Source organism: Orcinus orca, chromosome 1 (assembly GCF_937001465.1).
Source record: "Orcinus orca chromosome 1, mOrcOrc1.1, whole genome shotgun sequence".
NCBI classification, from domain to species: Eukaryota; Metazoa; Chordata; class Mammalia; order Artiodactyla; family Delphinidae; genus Orcinus; species Orcinus orca.
The window spans coordinates 167,747,036-167,768,283 of NC_064559.1; the positions used below are offsets into that span (position 1 = coordinate 167,747,036).

A 21,248-nucleotide genomic window follows, 5' to 3' on the forward strand; every position below is an offset into this window, starting at 1 on the left:
ATCTGACTCCAAAGCCTGTTAATCTTCTTACTAATTATATTTATCATATATTGAAAATCTACTGTGTGGCAGACAATTTACAACAAAATCTAATTTAATACAGCATCTTGCAACATCTTTTTATTATTGATGAAGAAACCAAAGCTTGGAGAGCAACTGCAGATGTTGTGGGCACTTGTGGTGGTTTCAACAGCTCTAGGGTACTAGCTCCTTAGTTCCTGCTCAACAGAAATGGTGTGGTTTTAACAGCAGTAATGGAGCTACCTCAGCAGCTGAGCACTGCATGTGGGCCGATGAGCTCTAATGCAGAGGGAGTAGCATCTTTCTGATATTTGGGTAATAATTCCTTTCTTCCTTTTGCTACTACAACCCTGTTCTTTCTCCCCATGTTCTTTTAACCCTTCCAATACTTTTGTTATCAATTCTTTGAATTAAATCCCCCTTTGATTTAAATAACAAAGTTTGTTTTCCTGAATCAGACACTATCTGATGCATTTACTTGTTTCCATTCATTATTTTGTTCATTTAACAAACGTTTATTGACTACCTACTAATGTTATGGGTATTTTGGAAACAATGATTAACAAGATAGACAAAGTCCCTGCCCTCATGAAGCTTGTAGACTAGTGGGAAGAAAGATAATAACTAAGGAGTTACACAATATGATTTCAGATTGTAGTAAGTGCTGTAAAAATAGAAGTCGGTTAAACAATAAATAATTGTCTCTCTTGTATAAATTAAGTCAGAAGGTAAAGGCAGGTAGCCCAAAATAGTATGATTGCTCCAAGTAATCAAGTCTCCTTTTAGCTCAGTACCTAATTTGCCTAGAGTGTGACCCTCTTACTGTGGTTCAATATGGCAGGCAACACATCCAAGTTCCATGCAGCTGGATGGAGGAAGGGATTAAGAAAGGGGCAAAGACCACGAGCTAGCTCTCTTTTAAGGGGAGGTTTCTGGGAAGCTACCATGCAATACTTTGATTATATTTTACTGCCCTGAACTCAGCCACCTGGCTCCACTTAGCTGCAAGAGAATCTAAGAAATGTAGCCACATGCCCAGTTAAACGTGGGAGGGGGGGGTGGTCTACTACTAAGAAAGAAGGGGAGAATAGACACTGGTGTAGACAACTACTAGTCTTTACCAAAGGAACTAAACAAAGGAATATGACTGCAAGTAACCTGAGGTCTGTTTATGGACACTCATTTAGAATGATTCTTCTTTTTTTTCATTATTTTATTTTTAATTAATTTATTATTATTATTTTTAAACTTTTGGCTGCTTTGGGTCTTTGCTGCTGCACGTGGGCTTTCTCTAGTTGTGGTGAGAAGGGTCTAATCTTCATTGCAGTGTGCGGGTTTCTCATTGCGGTGGCTTCTCTTGTTGCAGAGCACGGGCTCTAGGCACGTGGGCTTCAGTAGTTGTGGCTTATGGGTTCAGTAGTTGTGGCTCACGGGTTCTGGAGCACAGGCTCCATAGTTGTGGCGCACAGGCTTAGTTGCTCAGCGGCATGTGGGATCTTCCTGGACCAGGGCTCAAACCCGTGTCCCTTGCATTGACAGGCGGATTCTCAACCACTGCGCCACCAGGGAAGTCCCTAGAATGATTCTTTATAATCTCTCTCCACCACCAAATAGAAGGTTTCTTCATGGCAGAGACTTGATCTACCTTTCTATTTCCAGTTTGTCCTGCAATACTTCAGACTTGATTGATATTATCATGTTTTTGGAAGTGAATATGATATACAACCTTAAAACAACTCAAGAAACCACTTTTAGCAAACATTGCAGAGCAATATGTGTGATCTCAATTACTCTCACCAGACTATGAGTTTCTTCAGAGTCAGTAAATCACTGAATCTGTCTTTCTAGAGTACTGAATATTGTCTGTGGTATGTAACTGGGTGTTAAAATGTGTTAGCAATATGCCTCTGGGGATCTCACTGAGGCCTAATGCAATCAGAGAAGGATTCATTAAGTGGGACTTAGGCTGGTGAAAAGCCTTTTTTCTCACTGGCAGGAAATTAATGACAATATTTGTATAGCATTTTAGTACATCTACAACATCATCCGATGCCATCTTTATTTTTATCCTTATTGTATAGAGGAAGAAACGGAGGCTCAGGGAGGGTCAAGATATTCCACTTAGCAAGTGGCAGAGCTGGAGCTAGAAATCAGATCTTAGGAAACCAAATGCACCTCTAGGGAAAGAGAGTTTTTCATTTCAGTAAAATTAGTGCCTTTGTGGAGAGGGCCACAGCATCCTTTGATTTCACTTTCAGGAGGTCGATAAAGTAAGATCGGAAGGAATAAAGGCAAATCATTTTGCCAGGTCTTTCTAATTATAGAATTCTGATAATCAGCACTGTGACTAGACGCTGCTTTATAAAAGACTACGATTCCCACCATGGCACAAAGGACCGCTGGGAAGACTTCTACTCCCAGCATGCTGTACTTTGGAACTCCCAGTCCCAGAATGCAACGCTCCTCCTTACTCAGAGGGCCGTAAAGACTACAGTTCCCAGCATGGAGCGCCGCCCCCAGTTTCTGGCGCCCCGCCGGACCCTGCTTCGGAGAGACGTTTTGGACTCCAGAGGGCGGGCTCTGGAGTCCCAGCCCTCTTTGGGGGACGTGTCTGCGGGGCGGTTCTGGCCTGTTGGGCCCGTGCAGACGAAACCTCGAAGGGATGGGTTGGGACCTGGGCCAGGCTTCGCCCAGGCAGCGTCTGAGACAGCCCCAATGGGGCCCTCGGGGGGCCTTCCTCCCTTTGAACTGCGGTGGCGGGTGGGCTCACTGTATCCTGTACCTTTCAGAGTAGGGGCCGCCATCACCATGGCCACTGCTGCGAGCCTGCCGTGCGCCGGCGGACAGCGGGACATCCTGTGGCGCGTGAGTGCTGCGCGCGCTGTGGCAGGCGCTCGGCAGCTGCGGGGGTCGGGCTGGGCGTGCGGGCGCTGGTCGCGCGTGCGCGCTGGACGGGGGCGGGGCTGGCTCGAGTGTGGTGTGGGGAGCGCGTGGGGAGGGGGCGGCCCGAGCGACTTATTTCAGGGTTGTGGGGGGCGTCCTGAGTGCAAGCTGGTTACAGAGGGGATGGGCGTGCTAGGGAAAGTTGGTTACAAGTTGTGTGTGTGCGGGGCGTCCTGAGTGCAAACTTGTTACGGCGTGAGAGAGGGGTCCTGAGTGGAAGCTGGTCATGGTGGGAAGGATGTCCTGCATGGGAGTTGGCAGAGAATGGGGAAGAGTTGTATGCAACTCTGCTAGGTGCACAATTAATAAGTTGTTGATTACTTGGGATAAGAAGCAGGAAGGAATATCCGGAATCGGAAAGAATGTGGTATGACCTTAGCAGAGGCTGGTCTTGGGGACTAGGTGAGCAGGACAGGTATCTTGTCAAATTAGAGGAATGTGTGCACTGTGGGCCCGAGAGGAGGAGGTGCTTCCTTGTTGAAGTCCAATCAACAGTTCTGCCTCCATTCTGTGGAGGGCACAGAGATATAGGAGTAAGATTCCTTTTAGGACAGTGCTTCTACCCCAGCGGCACTGCCATCTACTTTGTATCCCAAGTTACTGAGTCTTACCTGTTCTTTACCACCTGTATTATCAGTCATCGATGTCCTGTAGATTGTATGTCAGAAAGGTGGCTGCAGTTTTGTTTTTTTTTAACTTGCTCTTTGCCACTGCCTTCCTTCAGACACTGACTATAATCTTTGGCTTGGGCAATTGGGCTGGACTGCCTCCTGTTTGTCTCCTGTTTGTGTCTTGTCCCCTCTGATCCATCTTCATTATAGCCACCTTACAGACACAAGGGTGTTTTACCTTCCAAAATATAAATCTGATCGTCACTTTTGTGCTTAAAATGCCTCAGTATCTCTTCTTGTATTCAAGCAGTAAATCTTGTGCCTCATGTGGTAGGCACTGGTGAGTCAGACATGAATACAATGCAGTAGTTGCCCAGTAAGGAGCTCATGTCTAATAAACACAATTACAATATACTGTTGGTTCCTGGAAAATGAATACACTTTCAGATATTGACATATCAAACCTAGAGAGACAAGTATAAGTTGCTGTAAAGTACAGTTGTAAACTAATTGAAACCTCCCTCACCCCTCAAAGTGTGATATTTAATGTGACATCTGACTCTGGACTAAAACAAGCATCAGTTCACTGTTATTACAAGTTTCTGGAGTGATGTGTAGTGTTACTATTAGTAGTAACCATTAGAGTTTATCTATAGCTGCATGGACTGTGATCTGGGTGTAAATATTAGTGATCAACATCCTGTATGAAAAGATAGGATTTGCATAACTGAAATAACTGAAATAGTTTAACTGACTTCATGATTGAGGGATTTTTGTTTGTTTAATTATAGGTTTTGGGCTGGAGGATAGTTACAAGTATTGTCTGGTCAGTGCTGCTTCTGCCCATCTGTACCACAGTATTTGTCATCTTCAGCAGCATTGATTTATTTCATCCTATACAGTGGCTGTCTGGTAAGTGATACTCAGTTTGGGGAAAACAAATTTACAGGACCCACTTCTCAACATAAAAATCGCATTATGTTTTAAATAATTTATTTTAATTGCTGTATTGACAATGACAAAACATTCACTTTGAGGTATTCTTAAGGCATTCCCTTCCTAACATAGGCCTTTTCACTATATAATAAGATTAGTAGACACATCAGAGACTGTGTAGTATTATCACATGAACAGAAAGATCATTAGAAGACCACATAAATAAGAACCTAATTTTGTTTATTTGTCTCTTCTGTTTGGCAGCTTTATTGAGGTGGTCTTTTTAAGAAGTGAACTATTCCTTTTATATATTTAAAAATTGTAGGTAGAAAATATGACATACCTTTTTAAAAAGTCTGTCTAAAATTAAGAATACTTTGGGACTTCCCTGGGGGTGCAGTGGTTAAGAATCCGCCTGCCAGTGCAGGGAGCACAGGTTCGATCCCTGGTGCAGGAAGATCCCACATGCCACGGGGCAACTACCCATGTACCACAACTACTGAGCCGTGTTCTTAGAGCCTGTGGTCTGCAACAAAGAGAAGCCACCGCAATGAGAAGCCCGCACACCGCTACGAAAGAGTAGCCCCTGCGCGCCGCAACTAGAGAAAGCTCGTGGGCAGCAGTGAAGACCCAGTGCAGCCAAAAATAAATAAATAAATAAATTTAAAAAAAAGAATGATACCCTGGAATCTGATACATGAAATATATTTTTAAAAATTTCTATATTGTGGTTGATAAAAAAGATGAGAAGAGAGAAAAGGAAGAAAGACTAAGGAAAATAGAGTTAAACTGAAAGATTGATGGGGAGGAAAAGATTGGAGCAGGCTAATGTTTCTCTACATCCTTGTAGATAAAATTAATAAATTCATTAAACTAAACTATTTTATGTTAATAATAGCTGCCAATTATTGCTGCCTACTGTGTGCCAGGCACCAGGCTAAGTACCTTATGTATAATACTTCTTATCCTTCCTACAACCTTGTATAATAATGACATAGTATCCCTACTTAAATGAGGGAACTGAGACTCAGGTTATAAGTCTGTGCAGAGACACAGCTAGTGAATAACTGAACTAGGATTTGAATATTGGTCTCTGACTTCAAACCTATGTTTTTCACTCTGCCACACTAGAATTAAAAAAATAAAAAGAGAGAAATGTTCCCAGAGTAGGTTTTGAAGTCTTTAAAGTCTTGCCTAAGGCCTAGAAGCACAAATACTCTTGAAATTCTTTTTTTCCCTCCCTCTCAGAAACAGTAACAATAAATTTCTTTTGCTTTGAAAAGTGGGGAGTATGTTGTTAATTTAATTTTTCTGAAGAAATGCCAGTTTTCAAAGTTAAAAGCTTTACCTTGTGACCTTTGGAGAGATATTGCTGCTAAAGAATTAAAGTCATTTTAAGTTTTTTGTTGAAACATATCAATCACTTCTTGGGTGAGTCTCACAGGTCAAATGAAATTAAGCCATAAGCCAGCACAAGAATGGCAAGTATTTCTGTAACCACCTTGCTGCGTCTGCATCACTCATGAGCTGGGCTGTCTAGTTGTAACCTCAGAATATTTCAATATTGTAATCTAGAGCCATTACCAATTGTTCAGTATTGGCACTTGAGATAAACACTTTCTGCCATTTCATGGCCCAAGGGTATCCTAGTATCACTTTCTCTTCAGATTGGATTTGATTTATGCCATTTTTCTCATCAAGTATTACTTGTATTCTTCAACTTTTGCTTCACAAAGTCTTTACAGAGAAACTGTAGTCCTTCCTTCCTTATTTCCCGTCACATGAATCAGTTCTTTCACTCTTTTAGCTCAGTGTAATGCTTGAGGAGTTTAATTGTGGATACTGAATAAATATTTTTCCATAATTTTGGTCACTGAATTAAAATTTTAAAAATAATTGGTTTCATTATTAAGTCTTAGTCTATTCAACAAACATATGTCCTTATTTTTATATCTCTTGTTCATGTTTTTAGGCATAATATATACGTATTTTAAACTTTACCACATTTTTTAAATGGAATATTGATTGTTGAACTACTCTAAAATGTGACTGTATTAGTATTTCATAGGGACATCATGATTTCTTTTTAATTCGGCTCATTTGGATGATTTATGGATTATGCTATTTCTAGAAATGTTACTTTTTTCTAGCTGTAGGGACTAATTGCATTAATTAAGAAGAGATCTGAAAAATATTATTTACATTTTAAAAAGAAACTTTGTTGGTATATTACTAAATGTGGTACTTCTCTGTTTCACGTGATAAAATGTTTGCATATGGTATTATTTTGTCTGATGTTAACATCTGGGTCATCTAAAAGAAATTCTAGTATAATTTTTAAGGACCTGGAACTTGGTCCAAATAGCTCGTGCTGTATGTAGTTCTTGAGTTGATGTCCTATAGGACCCATCAGCAGTGTATGAGTAAATTTTTAAATAAAAGATAACTTTTAAAATTATAGTTGTGGTTCAAGCCCCTCTTCTATTGCAGTATACTAAACATGACTATATAACTGAATGAACTTACTAATTCATCTCTCTTGTGTTTTAGATTCTTTCAGTGATCTGTATAGTTCCTATATAATCTTTTACCTTCTGCTGCTGTCAGTGGTAATAGTAATAATAAGTATTTTCAATGTGGAGTTCTATACAGGTGAGTTTTCAAATATTAACCATCTTTAAAGTATCTGAATTTATTTTACTAAGGGCAGACTCAATGCATTTTGTATGTGGATGTGTACATCAGAGGCTGTATTTTATGTCAAAGTTTAAAAAATGTATACAGAATTATTATATATGCTTTGAATGTCTTACCATAAAATTTATTTGACCAATACATTCTCTGTTTTAAAAAAAATAATTAGAACTCTAATATTGGATGATTAGAACTCTAATATTGGATGATTCCAATTATATATATGAGGTATCTAGAGTAGTCAAATTGATAAAGACACAAAGTAGAATGGTGCTTGCCAGGGGCTGGAGGGAGAAGGGAATGGGCAATTGTTTAATGGGCATAGAGTTAATGGGTACAGGGGAGGATGGAAAAGTCTGGAGATGGGTGGTGGTGATTGTTGCACAGCAATGTGAGTGTACTTATGCCAGGAAACTATACACTTAAAAATGGTTAAGGGACTTCCTTGGTGGCCGAGCTTCCAATGCAGGGGGCGTGGGTTCAATTCCTGGTCGAGGAACTAAGATCCCACGTGCCCCGCAGCACGGCAAAAAAAAAAAAAGGTTAAAATGGTACTTTTTTTTAATGTGTACTTTATGACATACAAAAATTTAGACCTTTTAATAATTCACAGCTGGTGTTAAAGTTATAATTCAGCAGATATATTATAAAAATAACTCCTTTATAGAGTAAGAGATCAAGACCAGATGATTTCTAAGGTCCTTTTCAAATATTGAAGTCTATAATTCTGTAGTTTTCCAACAAAATTTAAAATATCATATGTTTTGCCTTGGGAGAATCACCTGTTAGATTTCAGAGCTTTTTACTTTTTCTCAATTTCTCTCCTTGCTCTTCCTGCCGTTTCAGATTCCTTAAATCTGTCTTGAGGTAAAATGAGAAGCTTTTTCTTTTTCTTTTTTTTTTAAACATCTTTATTTAAAGGAGTATAATTGGTTTACAATGGTGTGTTAGTTTCTGCTTTATAACAAAGTGAATCAGTTATACATATATGGGAACACATGTTCCCATATCTCTTCCCTCTTGCATTTCCCTCCCTCCCACCCTCCCTATCCCACCCCTCTAGGTGGTCACAAAGCACCGAGCTGATCTCCCTGTGCTATGCGGCTGCTTCCCACTAGCTATCTATTTTACGTGAGGTAGTGTATATATGTCCACGCCACTCTCGCTTTGTCACAGCTCACCCTTCCCCCTCCCCATATCCTCAAGTCCATTCTCTAGTAGGTCTGTGTCTTTATTCCTGTCTTACCCCTAGGTTCTTCATGACATTTTTTTTTTGAGAAGCTTCTTCTGATACTTCTTTTTTTCACTATAACATCATTCTTCTTTTTAGCTCTTCAGTACTTCCTTGTTAGATATGGTATAAAATTTCACATTGCTCTCTAGATTTTATAGTACGCCCTTTTCCTTTGCTTTTCTAATCCCTCACTACTGGCTAATGGATCCCTTTTGCTATTCACGCCATCTACAGAACCCCTTGGTTTACAGCATGTGTTCTTTCACACTGTCCCATGTACCTGGGTAATCTAGATTTAGATGCCAGACAAGGGCTCTCGAGCTAGTCATTCTTTTTTTTTTTGGCCTCGCCATGCGGCATGCAGGATCTTAGTTCCCTGACCAGAGATTGAACCTGTGCCCCCTGCATTGGAAGCGAGGAGTCTTAACCACTGAATCACCAGGGAAGTCCCCGTCTAGTCATTCTTAAAGCCTGACTAGTCACTTTGGCTCATTCCTTCAACATTCCTTATGTATTACTTTATGCCATGCATTGTGTGGGGATAAGAGATGTATGGTCCCAGTTTTCCCCAGGGGATCACAATTAATGCTGAGAAAGACAAGTAATACACGGATAGTATGGACGTATATAGAAGCACCATTTACCCAGCATGGGGAGCTTCCTGGAGGAGGTGATGCTTGAACCAAACCTTAAAGAGTGAGCTGTATTAAGTAGGCACGGAAGAAAAATGATGTTTTAGGGAAAAGGCGTATCATATAAAAAGACTTAATGACATGAGAAGGTTTGGTATGTTCAGAGTATGAGTCAGAATGTAAGTCAGTTACACAGTCAGTAGGCCTTGTGGGCATTTCTGGTGGGGAGGGGAAGGTGATAGCAGCCTCTTCCCCAAATTGTAAAGCACCTAAGCCCTCTCCCTTTATACTTAATTTTGTACTTCCCCACAATCTCTTTGCTTGGTATGTATCAAAAGGAGAATGTGTACAAAGATAGGCCAGGGAACCCTGTGCCAACTGTTTTCAAAAGTCAGCACCCCTCACCTCCCACCCACACGTGCTTCCCCCAGCTCACTTCTGAAAACCTTTTAGGATTATCAGAGCGGTATTAGAAATTCCCATGCAAGCATTTATTTTAGTATTCAGTGTTATCATTATTTACCTAGTTTGTGGTTTATTTTTCACAGATGGACTATATACTGACAATTTAAAATGCTGAAATAAGGATAATTTGCTGGAGGGCAAGCACTGTCTTAAAATTATTATTGTTTATTCCTTTATGGCAGTGAAGAGAGTGCCAGGGTAGGTACTATTTGAGCTATCAGGAAATCTTAATTAAAAAGAATTGAAAAATGTTAATCATACTGTACTTAGGTTTCACCTCTCTAGATCCTTTGGTTTTTCTTTTTCTTTGTGCATCTGTTTGTATTCAGTCTTTTTTCAAATTATTTTAACTAAGAATTTTTAACTTGGTATTTTTCTGTACTATACAGTGACTCTGGGTTTCTTCCTGCCCTTTGGCGTATTTGTGCAAAGATGAGAGGGAATAGTTTAAGTCCTCTAATTTCCTATGCTGCAGATTATAAAGCCACAGTCACGTGTTTTGTTTGCAGTTGTGCCTTCCATTCCTTGCTCGAGACTGGCACTGATAGGGAAGATCATTCATCCTCAGCAGCTCATGCACTCCTTTATTCATGCTGCAATGGGAATGACGATGGCTTGGTGTGCTGCGGTGATAACCAAGGGTCAATACAGTTTTCTTGTGGTTCCCTGCACTGTTACTGAGAGGTAATATTACATATATTTTTTCTAAGGGTGCTTGTTTAGTTACTAAGCCCAAAGTGACCTATATACATTAATAGTTTATGGACGTTCTTTACTTTCTGGACTTCAGTAAAAAGTGCTTTTTTGTGTACATCGAATGTTTCTGATGTTTTATGTTTGTTGAATTCAACAATTTTTTTAAACCATTTATTTTGTACAAGGTACTATGCTAAATGCTGTTGGATTTGTTAGAATGATTCACACATGGACTGTAAGCTCCTTGAGAGTTGAGAACAGTAGGGGATTTAAGACCTGGACGCAAATAGATATAATAGGAGAGAAATAGGAATGTATGAGAAATAGTATTTAGTAGGAAGAAAGTGAAATGTGCAGATAAAAACATCTGGGGCTTCAGAAGGCAGGGAGGAATCCACACATGGCTTCATGGAGGAGGTGGTATTTCGGTTGGGGTTTGAAGGAAGGACAGTATGAGAAGAATGAAGAAAAAAATTTTTAATAATTAAAAATACCTTCTTCAGTAGAGTACTTTTATAATTTTGAAACTTATACAGTTCTTGACCAGATGGCATTGATGTAAATTTCAAGTTTATATTCTGACTTTAAAAGTCAAAAAAGTAATCTTAAGTTCTCTGTTATCCAGTGACTTTAAGACAGTATTCATGATTGCTACTGAATACTTGATTTCCTTTTGTCCCCCAGTTACATTATATAAGGCAAGTTTTTTTCCTAATGCAATAAATTTTCTTTAGTGAAAAGGGTCCCCCTGAGGGATTGCCTAGTTATAAGAGCAACACAGAGAGAAGCCCAAAGTTACAGCATCTCTATCAGGTTATAGCCTTTATTTAGAATTCTTCAGTCCAGATGCAATTTACCAACTCATAAGCACCATTGCTTACTGTCACAGGGGACTTTCTTACCCTTACCAGATTTCTGGAGGAGCAGAGCTAGAGCATTAACTAAAGGTCAAGTTCTCATGCATCAGGGAAAAGGGTTTTGTTAATCTTTTGCCCACACTTAACCCCTTTGTTAGAATTTGGGGCATTTCTTAAGTAATTAAGTCAAAGCTTTGCCTTCAGTAAATAATAAGCCTAAAGTAGTAATATGTGTCCCTGACTGTTGAATTAATAACCTAACTTTTCTCCTTCAGCTTAGATAGCCCTGCTGCACAAACCTGCTTAAATGAGTATCACCTTTTTTTTCTGCTGGCTGGAGCATTTATGGGCTATAGTTATAGCCTCCTGTATTTTATTAACAACATGAACTATCTTCCATTTCCCATCATACAGGTAAGCTATGATTTGAGCATTACTTTATGTCAGAATTTGGCAGAGTTAAAATTGCCTTGGTGTTTGTATATATAACTGGCATCATCTGATTAATTCAAGATTTGATCAGCAAAACTTAGGACTGAGATCCTCAAAATGCCATTTGGAGAGTAGATCTTTGTCTTCATGAGACTTCAGTGTCTGTTTGAGAGCTGCAGTTGCCCTTCCCGCTGCCACTCTCAGAATACCTCTTTGCTCCACTCTTCCCTTCCCTGCTAGGTAGTGGCAGTTGCTGTGACCTAGCAGGGCTGGGGGAGGGTGATGATGACATTCATGCAAAGTACCTCTGTGCAGCTGCCAGCTTCTTTTTGAACCTAAGAAGCTCATAAGCTTGAGAATGTACAACTAAGTATAGAATATGTCCGTTACTATCTCAAATCCTTTTCAGAACAAGGCTTGATGTGCATAAATAAAACAGTTTTGACTGGTTTGAGTGGGATAGGTTTTAAAAATTCTACTAGTTAGGTAGGAGCTGACTCTTCCTCTGGCAGGAGAGAGAAAGTTCGGTTGAGATTTTCCCGGTGCCATCAAGGCTTTCCCCAGCCTGTTGCTGCTATTCTTGACTGTGCTATTATTCGCTTCATTCCTGCTCTAGGGCATGCTGAGTACGGGGCTTTGGAGCAAAACTGTTAGAACCAGCCCCTTCCCACTAGGACGCAGTCCGGTAGGGAGGGAGGGTATGTAAATAAATGATGTTCCACAAGAGTGTAAGTGTGAGAGCGTGACGGATTAGGACTCTCCTGGCTTAACTAAAATTTTCACATGCCTGTTGCATCCCTGAGAACAATCTGATGAAAATACACCTACTGCAAGGAGACAGTGCTCACAGGATCTGGTCCTTATCTGGATCTGGCCCTTATCTCCCTGCAGTCTGTGAGTGTATGAACAAAGAGTCCTATTTACAAATCCTTCACATCTTGTGAAGGTGAATTAAAGCAGAGTGTCAGCTTTGCCACCTCAGAATTTCAAAAGGAGAAACCCCCCCAAAATCCTGTATAGAAATATCCATGGTGAATCAGCTTTGATCCAAACATAGTTAAGAATATAGGAAATGAAGAAAAAAAATTAGAGAAAAATGAGATTACCCCCAAATATCTTGCTCCTCTATGGACTTGTGTTGAAAGTAACCACCTATTTAACATCACGGATGTGTAAGAGTGAACAAGGGGAGTCCAGGATTGACAGTACTGATAAATTATTGTTTCTACCATGTACTGTTACATTTGTAAAATTTGACTACTAAATTTTTTGTAATAGCTTTTGATAAAATCTTAGATTCATTCTTGTGTATTCTTCCAGACCCTTTACTGTACATTTATATATATAGTAGCTATAATACTACATAGTTTGTGGGGTGGGGTTTTCATAAATAGTTTTATATTGTACATATTATTCAGTAACTACTTTTTTCATATAACAGTATGAAAAATTAGATGTTTTTAAAAATCTAGTAATTTTAACCATTTACCATTAGTCCATTAGGGTTTTTTTCTATAAACTTGCCTATGCTACAAAACCCAGTTCTATTGCCCTTATTAAATTCTTAATGACAGACTGATAGGGAAAAGCAGAACGTTGGCATGGAGTAGGGGACAAAGAAATGGATTAATGCCAAGACAGGCTTGGCAAGTTATACGCCAACAAGACTATTTGAAAGTATTAAATGAGATAAGATTTATAGAGCCTGGCACATAGTAAATATTTGAATAGGTACAGGGTAGCTCATAGCCAAATCACAGAAGAACCCAACAGGGAATTGAAAAACACTTCAGCTTGGGAGCAAGAAGAGGGTTTATTAGCTGTTCTCTGCGTATCTACTGAAATGTCTGCCTGCTTCCTTAGCCTCTCTGGACCCTTGAGAGTGATGATGGAGGTGAGAGCTGCAGTAGGAATAGTTTAGGGACTGTGCCTTTTTATTAGGGGGTTGAGGTGAGATGGTGGTAGCACCCAGTAACTGCATCGAATAGTGCAATTCCATGTCTTGGAGTTTGAAAATATCTGAATAAATCAGGATACTTCAAGCTGTATGGTTAGTGATCAAGCATTCATTTCACCTGGGCTGCTTTTTGTAAGATGCTGTGGGAATCTGCAGACGTGGTATGAAGACATAACCTCTACCTAAGGACTATAATTCTTTGCTGTCCTTTAGCTTCTGAAATCCTTAGAGAAGGATCAGCCTTAATATAAACACAAAAGAAGACCAGAATTTGGGAAGTCCATCTTTGGTTCATTGGGTTTCCTTAGACTCTTTCCAATAATTGAAAAATTATTTTTTCCATTGGCATTTTTAGGGCCGACAACCCTTGTTTCACAAGAAGTGTAATTTTTTCAGGAAAAACATTTCGTATTTTTTCATATTTGATTCTTTTCTCTTAGATTGTTAGCATAGGAAGGTACCCACTAAGGAACTGTTTAGCTGGTTCAGCCTTCTTATCTCACAGATAATTAGATAGGAGACGAGGCTGACTTAACGTTATACAGAAAGAGGAAGCACTAGAACTCGGGTCTCCCAATTCTTAGTCTTGTGTCTTCTTCACTACCTCCTATTTTTCTGTAAAGAGCATGTGAAAAATTTTAGTGTAAAGGCAGCATACATTATCTTTAAGGTTGCAGACTCTGAAGCCAGCCTGCCTGCATTAAAATCGCAGATTTTTCTTTTGCTAGCTGGTAACACTGGTTAAGTTACTTACCCTCTCTGTGCCTTGGTTTTCTCATCTGTAAGATGGGGATAATAATAGAACCTCCTTCATGGGGTTGTTGTGAGGGTTAAATGGATTAATGCATTTAAAGTGCTTGGAATACTACCTGGTATGTGATAAGCATCCAAAGAATGTTAGCTGCTATTGTTGTAATTATTATTATGTTTTTTGTACTTACTCCATCTCTGTGGTTCTTACTATAAGTATAGATTGATATTGTTAATTTTCTCATTTCTGATCTCATATCAATGAGATGTTGTATAATGTAAATATTAAATACTTTAACATCTGAAATGGATGATTTTTTTACCTCTGGAATAAACTTTGTCTTTTTATGCAGTGATTATGTTTTTGTGCGGACCGTTATAGTTATGTGCTTGCTTTGGAATAAAAAAGAACCTTTGTTTGAATGTCATTTGATTCTGGTTTTCTTTTCTTCCACAGCAATACAAGTTCTTGCGCTTCAGGAGGTCTCTGCCTTTGCTAGTTAAGCATAGTTGTGTGGAATCGCTGTTCCTGCTTAGAAATTTCTGCATTGTGTATTATTTTCTTGGTAAGCATTTCTGCTTTTTGATACAGTATATGTATTAGCTCACAGCTCAGAAAATATCAGAGTCATTCTTGATTGTATTTATATATTTCCTACAATTGTAGGTATGTGATTAGCCCAGCTGATTGCTTGTTTCGATTAAGTGTTTAGATTTAGATTCAAACGTTCAAAGACTAGTTAAGAGAGGATATTGTTACAGAAAATGTGGTATATACATACAATGGAATGATAGTCAACCTTAAAAAAGAAGGAAAGCCTGTCACATGCTACAACATGGATGAACCTTAAAGACATTATACTAAGTGAAATAAGCCAGGCGCAAAATGACAAATACTACATGATTCCACTTATACGAGGTGTCTAAAATAGTCAAGGGACTTCCCTGGTGGTCCAGTGGGTAAGACTCCAGACTCCCAATGCAGGGGGCCCAGGTTCGATCCTAGTTGGGGAACTAGATCCCACATGCATGCCACAACTAGGAGTCTGCATGCTGCAACTGTGAGCCTGCGTGCTGCAACGAAGATCCTGTGTGCCACAACTAAGACCTGGCGCAGTCAAAATAAATAAATAAATAAATATTTTAAAATATATAAATAAATGAAGTAGTCAAACTCTTAGAAATAGAAAGTAGAATAGTGGTTGCCAGGGGCTGGAGGGAGGGGAGAAGGGGGAGTTGTTCAATGGACATGGAGTTTCAGTTTTGCAAGGTGAAAAAGTTCTGGAGAGCTGTTGTATGACAAGGTGCCATACAGTGTATATACACTTAAAAGTGGTCAAGATGGTAAATTTTATAATGTATTTTTTACCACATAAAAAGATATATCCTTTAAAAAAAAGGAAAATATTGTATATCATTTAGTCATTACTCTATAAATAACATATTCCTTTTTATAACTTTTTGTAACTTGCTAACTAATACAACAGAAATACCCTGTTGCTAAGGGGACATTGTAGAATTTATTAACATGAATTTTAAGCACAAAGATGCAGCTTATTTAATATAATGAACAGTACAAGTTGAATGGAAACCTTAATCTCAATAGCAACATATATTAATATAAACAAAATCCAGCATTCTAAAATACTGTTTTCAGACTATAACATTTTCTGGTCCTACTTTTTTCTGTGGAATAATTTTACAAAATTGTTCTATTTGTGCATAGGCCATTCTGATGTTTACTTTAAAAATTTTTAGTTTATATAATCCATTTTTCTACGTAGCTTTTATAATCGTCATTTTAATGTTAACACTTTGTTGTTTTTTATTAACCTACTGCAATCAGCCTGGATGTTCCCCTGTTGCTGTATCAATACATTTGGGCTGATGTAGCAGCTGTGTCAACATATCCATGCCAACTATTTCTTCTTTAATTCCAGTTATGTTTCATTCAGATTTCCAGTGTTACCACTTTTCATTTCTTTGTTGCACTTTGGTCTTTTTGGCCAGTTTCCTCTTTCAGTTTTTCGTTTTGGTAAAATGTCATGGAGATTTATCATGGCAGATAAGGAGGCAACACAACTACATGCTTTGCTGTCTGTGCCAGAACTGAATAACAGACGTGAGTGACTAATCACTAACAGGCTTTGAAAGAAAGGATGTCCATCTGTTATCTATATACTGATTTGTGTACTACTGAAAAGCTAGAATTGCTATATTCAGTTATGCACAGCTAAGGCTACAGTACTGAAATTTGAATTGTGTTGTGGCAGGCTGGTGTTATTAAACCACAGTAACTGAAATATGTACATGTTGGACGTGTGCAAAGCAAGGACTGCCTGTATTTAGAAATTACTCTCTTTTTCTGCCCATTCCTAATCAAAGTCTAGCATTTTGACTGAGGTCTTGGTGTCTACTTGGTCATCTCATCCACCTCATGTTCCAAAGCATGATTAAGATTTGTTTCATTAACTTTTTATGATTATAGCATGGTGTTTTTTCATTTCAGGCCACATTCCCAAAGCTTGGATTAGCACTGCTATGGACCTTCAGTTAGATGAGTAAGTGATCCTGAAAAGTCTAATTTTAATGCTTTTAATTCTCTCCATCCTTTTAGATGTTTGCTACTTTCCATATGTTTTATTTAGATTTAGCCTTTAAATTTTTAAAAAAATTGCATTCATTTTTGAATACACATAGTTCACATAATTTAAAATTCCAATGGTATATAAAAGGGTATATGGTGAATCTGTTGGCCTCTGTCTCTAGTCACCCAGTTCCTTTCCCCCAAAACAAGCAATGATAATTCCTTTTTTGTTAGATACAGCTTTTATATAAGTGGATTTCTTGAGTTGCATGGACATACCTCTCTTTTGTTTTTCTCCCCAATAATCATTCTTTGCTATGTTGTGGTAGATGAGCACCATACTATGGTTTTACTCTAATTTTACCTGTGAGGAAACCAGATTTGAGTCAGGTCACATGACCAGTTGAAGGTCATAAGTAGCAATGGAGTGACAGCATTGGGGTTTATTGTTCTAGTTATTCCTTATGCCCTTCGCACATAGGCAAAGCTTTAATCTTTATTTAGCGAATAAATGTAAACTTCTCTATTAGTATTTGTTCTTTTAATTATTGGTTATTCCACTGTGATACTTTTGTATGATCTTAACTATTATCACTTTTGAGGAGTGGGAATATCGACATTAATGGATGTTTGAGGTATTATGGTTTCTCCAGTGTAGATTTCAAAAAATTCCTGACTTTTAAAAGTTGCTAGGTAAAATTTAGTTTTGTCTTCTGCTTAATCACTATATATGAAACCAAACGTGTGGGTCATTTATTATGTTAGCCCAGGTTTTATACTTGGTCAAATGGAAAGAAAAAAATAATAATGGTATTGATAGAAATTTAATATAATACTTTTTTCCTCCTTTCACCTAAAAAATGTTTTGTTTGTATGGCAGTGCCTGATATTCTGGACTTAATGTATGCCAGGCCCTCAGTGATGCTTATTTAAAAGCAGAAAAAAAACTTTATCATCCCCACCGCCACCCCAACCCCAAGGAAGGTCAAGTACTATGCTGGGCACTCCTAACATAAACTGTTTTAAATCTCATAAAAGCCCTAAGAGGTAGAATGAAGAGATTATGCCACCATATGGATGAGGAAACTGAGGGTAGGTTAGGTCAAGTGATTAACAAAATCACAACATTTACAAATAGCAGAGTCAGAGGTTCTAGTCCTGTTTTCACAATTGCTAAGTATGATTGTAGGATTATAATGACTTTGCAAATTGAGCTCTTCAAGGTTTTGGTAACATTGCCTGCATTCCCTTTATTTAGCATTCTAACAGAGTTTCTTAACTTATTTTAAAAGTAAAGTTTGTTATTTTTAGATAGTACTTTGTGTTCTTAACTACTATGAAACTGTTTATACATATACAGATAGAGCTGAAATCTGGTCCAGGAGAGGTGCTAGTCATGCTGAATGGTTTTTAAGTATCAAGCTACAAAACAACAATAATAAAATTTTACCCAGTCTCTAGGGGAGACTTCTTCCATCATAGAAAGTGACAGTGAAGATTTGGAATGCAAGAAACTAAGAGCTAGTTTAGGTCTGCTCTTCCCTTAAGGCTCCCTTGTGTACTTTATAAGAAGGTATTAGTGAAAGAACTGTACAGGGTACAAAAGGAGAGGAATCTATCACCATTATTATTTAGAAATAGGATTTGTTTGTTTCTCAGTGTAGGGCCTCATGTCTCTTAAATGCTTAGATTGTATTTTTCCTACAGGATTAAATAGTAATTTCTGCTTTCACAGGCAGTTTCATAGGCCTCTTGACACTGTGAGTGGCCTCTTGAATCTCTCATTACTTTACCATGTCTGGCTCTGTGGTGTCTTTGTCCTGATGACTTGGTACATCTCGTGGATCCTCTTCAAAATCTATGCCACAGAGGTTAGTATTGAGTTTTTTGTCAGTACTTTTCTGTTTTGGAGTGCAGAGGTTTATTTTTAGTAGAGCACTGATCAGCATGTTGTTGTGCCCAAAGCCATTTTGAGAAGCTGGGTTTTGGTTTTTCTTCTGAGATTTCATAAGGCATGTATCTTTTATAACCATCATTTACTTGTATTTTTTTCTGAGGAACAGTGTTAGTGTTCTTAATGTTTGAAAACTAAACTGAATGAACTGTTAGTGGTACTTACTATGTTTTATCTATAGTGTAATTCTCATCTGAAAGTTTCTATTTCTCTACTGAGCATATACTAGATTGGCCTGAATTTTAAATTAATTTTACATGCTATTGATATAGATACTGTTGATCAGTATTAAAATATTTAAATATAAGGAAGGCAATAAAATACTTGTTCTTTTTTTTTTTTTTTTTTTTTGCGGTACGCGGACCTCTCACTGTTGTGACCTCTCCCGTTGCGGAGCACAGGCTCAGCGGCCATGGCTCACAGGCCCCGCCGCTCCGCGGCACGTGGGATCTTCCCAGACTGGGGCACGAACCCGTGTCCCCTGCATCGGCAGGCGGACTCTCAACCACTGCGCCACCAGGGAAGCCCAAAATACTTGTTCTTTGAAGGAACTTTTAAAAATTTATATTGAAGAAATGATTTTAAATGAGTAGGAATTGCATTGTCTTCATCATCCAAATGTTTGTCTTAGAAAATGAGTGTTTCTGTTTTATTTTACCATCTCTGTAGGTTTGTACCCTCCAGTGACTTCAGAGAATTTTTTCTTAAGTTTGTTTCTATTATTGGAAGTCAGAGATCTAGTAAAATTGGGAAAGTAACATGTTAGAAGGTAGTGTATTTGGGTATATGTAATTTTAATGCAATCTGTTTTTGCGAGGAACACTAAAGATGTTAGTTTGGTTGTATTGTCTCCTTTATAATAAATTTCAAATAGTGCTAATTTACTGAATGTAATTAAGTCATGAAAATAATCATTCCATAGTCTTTATATTTGATTATATTTGATAGGCTCGTCTGTTCCCTGTTCAACCACCATTTTCAGAAGAGTCAGATGAATGCCTCCCGAAAGTTTTAAACAGCAATCCTCCCCTCATCATAAAGGTAGCGGAACTATGCATTTTGTGTCTTTACACAGTCATCTCTAACTTACCTTATGGAATAGACTTAATATTTGCATAATTAAGTATTTCGATATATTTTTTGAGGGCCTAGAATATTCTAATACTGTAAAAAGTATTGTAAAAATCACCTACATGCTACATTAAATGCTGTTTACTTTTTCAGTTTTCATTCCAAGTGACTAAGATGCAAGTATATATTGCAACGTATGTGTATAAGCTAGACTAATTCTATATTTAGGAGAGATATAAAAATATTTCAAGCATGAAATATAATGATATACAACCATATACATTAGCTTTTCACAAATTCTTCATGGTAGCAAAACAAAACACTGATTTTTTTTTTTTAATCATTGGTTTAAGGTATATTTTCACTCATATAGAATTGTTGGCTGTTATGATCAAAGGAAGTACTTGATAGTGTGTACATATTCAATGAACTCTCTTAAAATTTGAATAATGATAATAATCCTAAAACAAATTTTAATCAAAAGAGTCTAAAGAAGTTGCAGTACGTTTATAAATCAACCTAAGTGAGAATAAATTGTTTTGATTTAAGTTTCATTTTGAAATTTTAAAAGTAGAACTACAATATATATGATCTTGTTAAGAGGTCATAGTACTTAAAAAAGAATTAAAATAGAACCTAGAGTTTGGATTACACTCTAGAAAAGTTGTAAACTAATAAGAAAATGACCCACTAAGGTTCTGATTACCTTTAAATATCAATTATGACTAATTTATTAGATAAACAAAAATATCTGGTTATTTAAAAGATTTGGTTATTTAAAAGATCTTGGTTATTTAAAAGATCTTTATTTGGTTATTTAAAAGATCTTTTGGTTATTTGGTTATTTAAATTTGGTTATTTAAAAGATCTTTATTTGGTTATTTAAAAGATCTTTATTTACTGGGCAGATGTTAGTCACTGCTAGTTGCTTAGGGTGTAATGATGAATAAGACAAAGCACAGCCTAATGGAAAAGGCAGATACACAAAATAATGAAAATTTACTGTGGTAAGTGCAGTGGGAACCACTTACTCTGCTTGGGACCAAAGCAGGAAACCTTCGCAGAAGGGATGGTATCTTGAATGATGAGTGAAGTGGTTTGCCAGGGAACAAAATGAAGATTTTGAGTAAAAAAGTACAGCATATGTTGTGTCTCTACTGTGTGCCTGGGCACTGCTTTTGGACGTGGCAGCGAGCAAAACATTGTCCCTGCCTCACAGTTTAGTGGGTGGAACCCGGTGAGACAAGTAAGCAGGCAGTTACAATAAATTATGGTAAGTACCATGGTTGAGAGCTGTGTGAGTATATGTTTTTGCCGGGGAGGCCAGGGAAGTTCCAGGAGGAAGTGGTGTTTTAAGTTTCCCACTATAAGGTGGGAAGGAACACAGAGAGTTCCGTAGTTCCTCGGT

The 21,248-nt window shown here is 37.9% G+C and overlaps 1 protein-coding gene across 3 annotated transcripts in view; it reads left to right on the top strand.

The window, feature by feature from the left end:
- The first annotated feature begins 2,542 nt into the window (after positions 1–2,542).
- NDC1 (NDC1 transmembrane nucleoporin) overlaps positions 2,543–21,248 on the top strand; it is a 47,280-nt gene continuing 28,574 nt past the window's right edge. The window contains exons 1-9 of one of the 3 annotated variants that reach the window (XM_033435470.2): positions 2,543–2,886; positions 4,367–4,487; positions 7,062–7,163; positions 10,046–10,220; positions 11,365–11,503; positions 14,686–14,794; positions 16,738–16,789; positions 18,551–18,686; positions 19,718–19,810. In XM_033435470.2, coding sequence (XP_033291361.1) covers positions 2,737–2,886; positions 4,367–4,487; positions 7,062–7,163; positions 10,046–10,220; positions 11,365–11,503; positions 14,686–14,794; positions 16,738–16,789; positions 18,551–18,686; positions 19,718–19,810 — 1,077 coding nt within the window. In that variant the 5' untranslated portion in view covers positions 2,543–2,736. The remainder of the gene's footprint in view (positions 2,887–4,366; positions 4,488–7,061; positions 7,164–10,045; positions 10,221–11,364; positions 11,504–14,685; positions 14,795–16,737; positions 16,790–18,550; positions 18,687–19,717; positions 19,811–21,248) is intronic. The other 2 variants (XM_033435471.2, XM_004273828.3) reach the window with 2 other exon arrangements.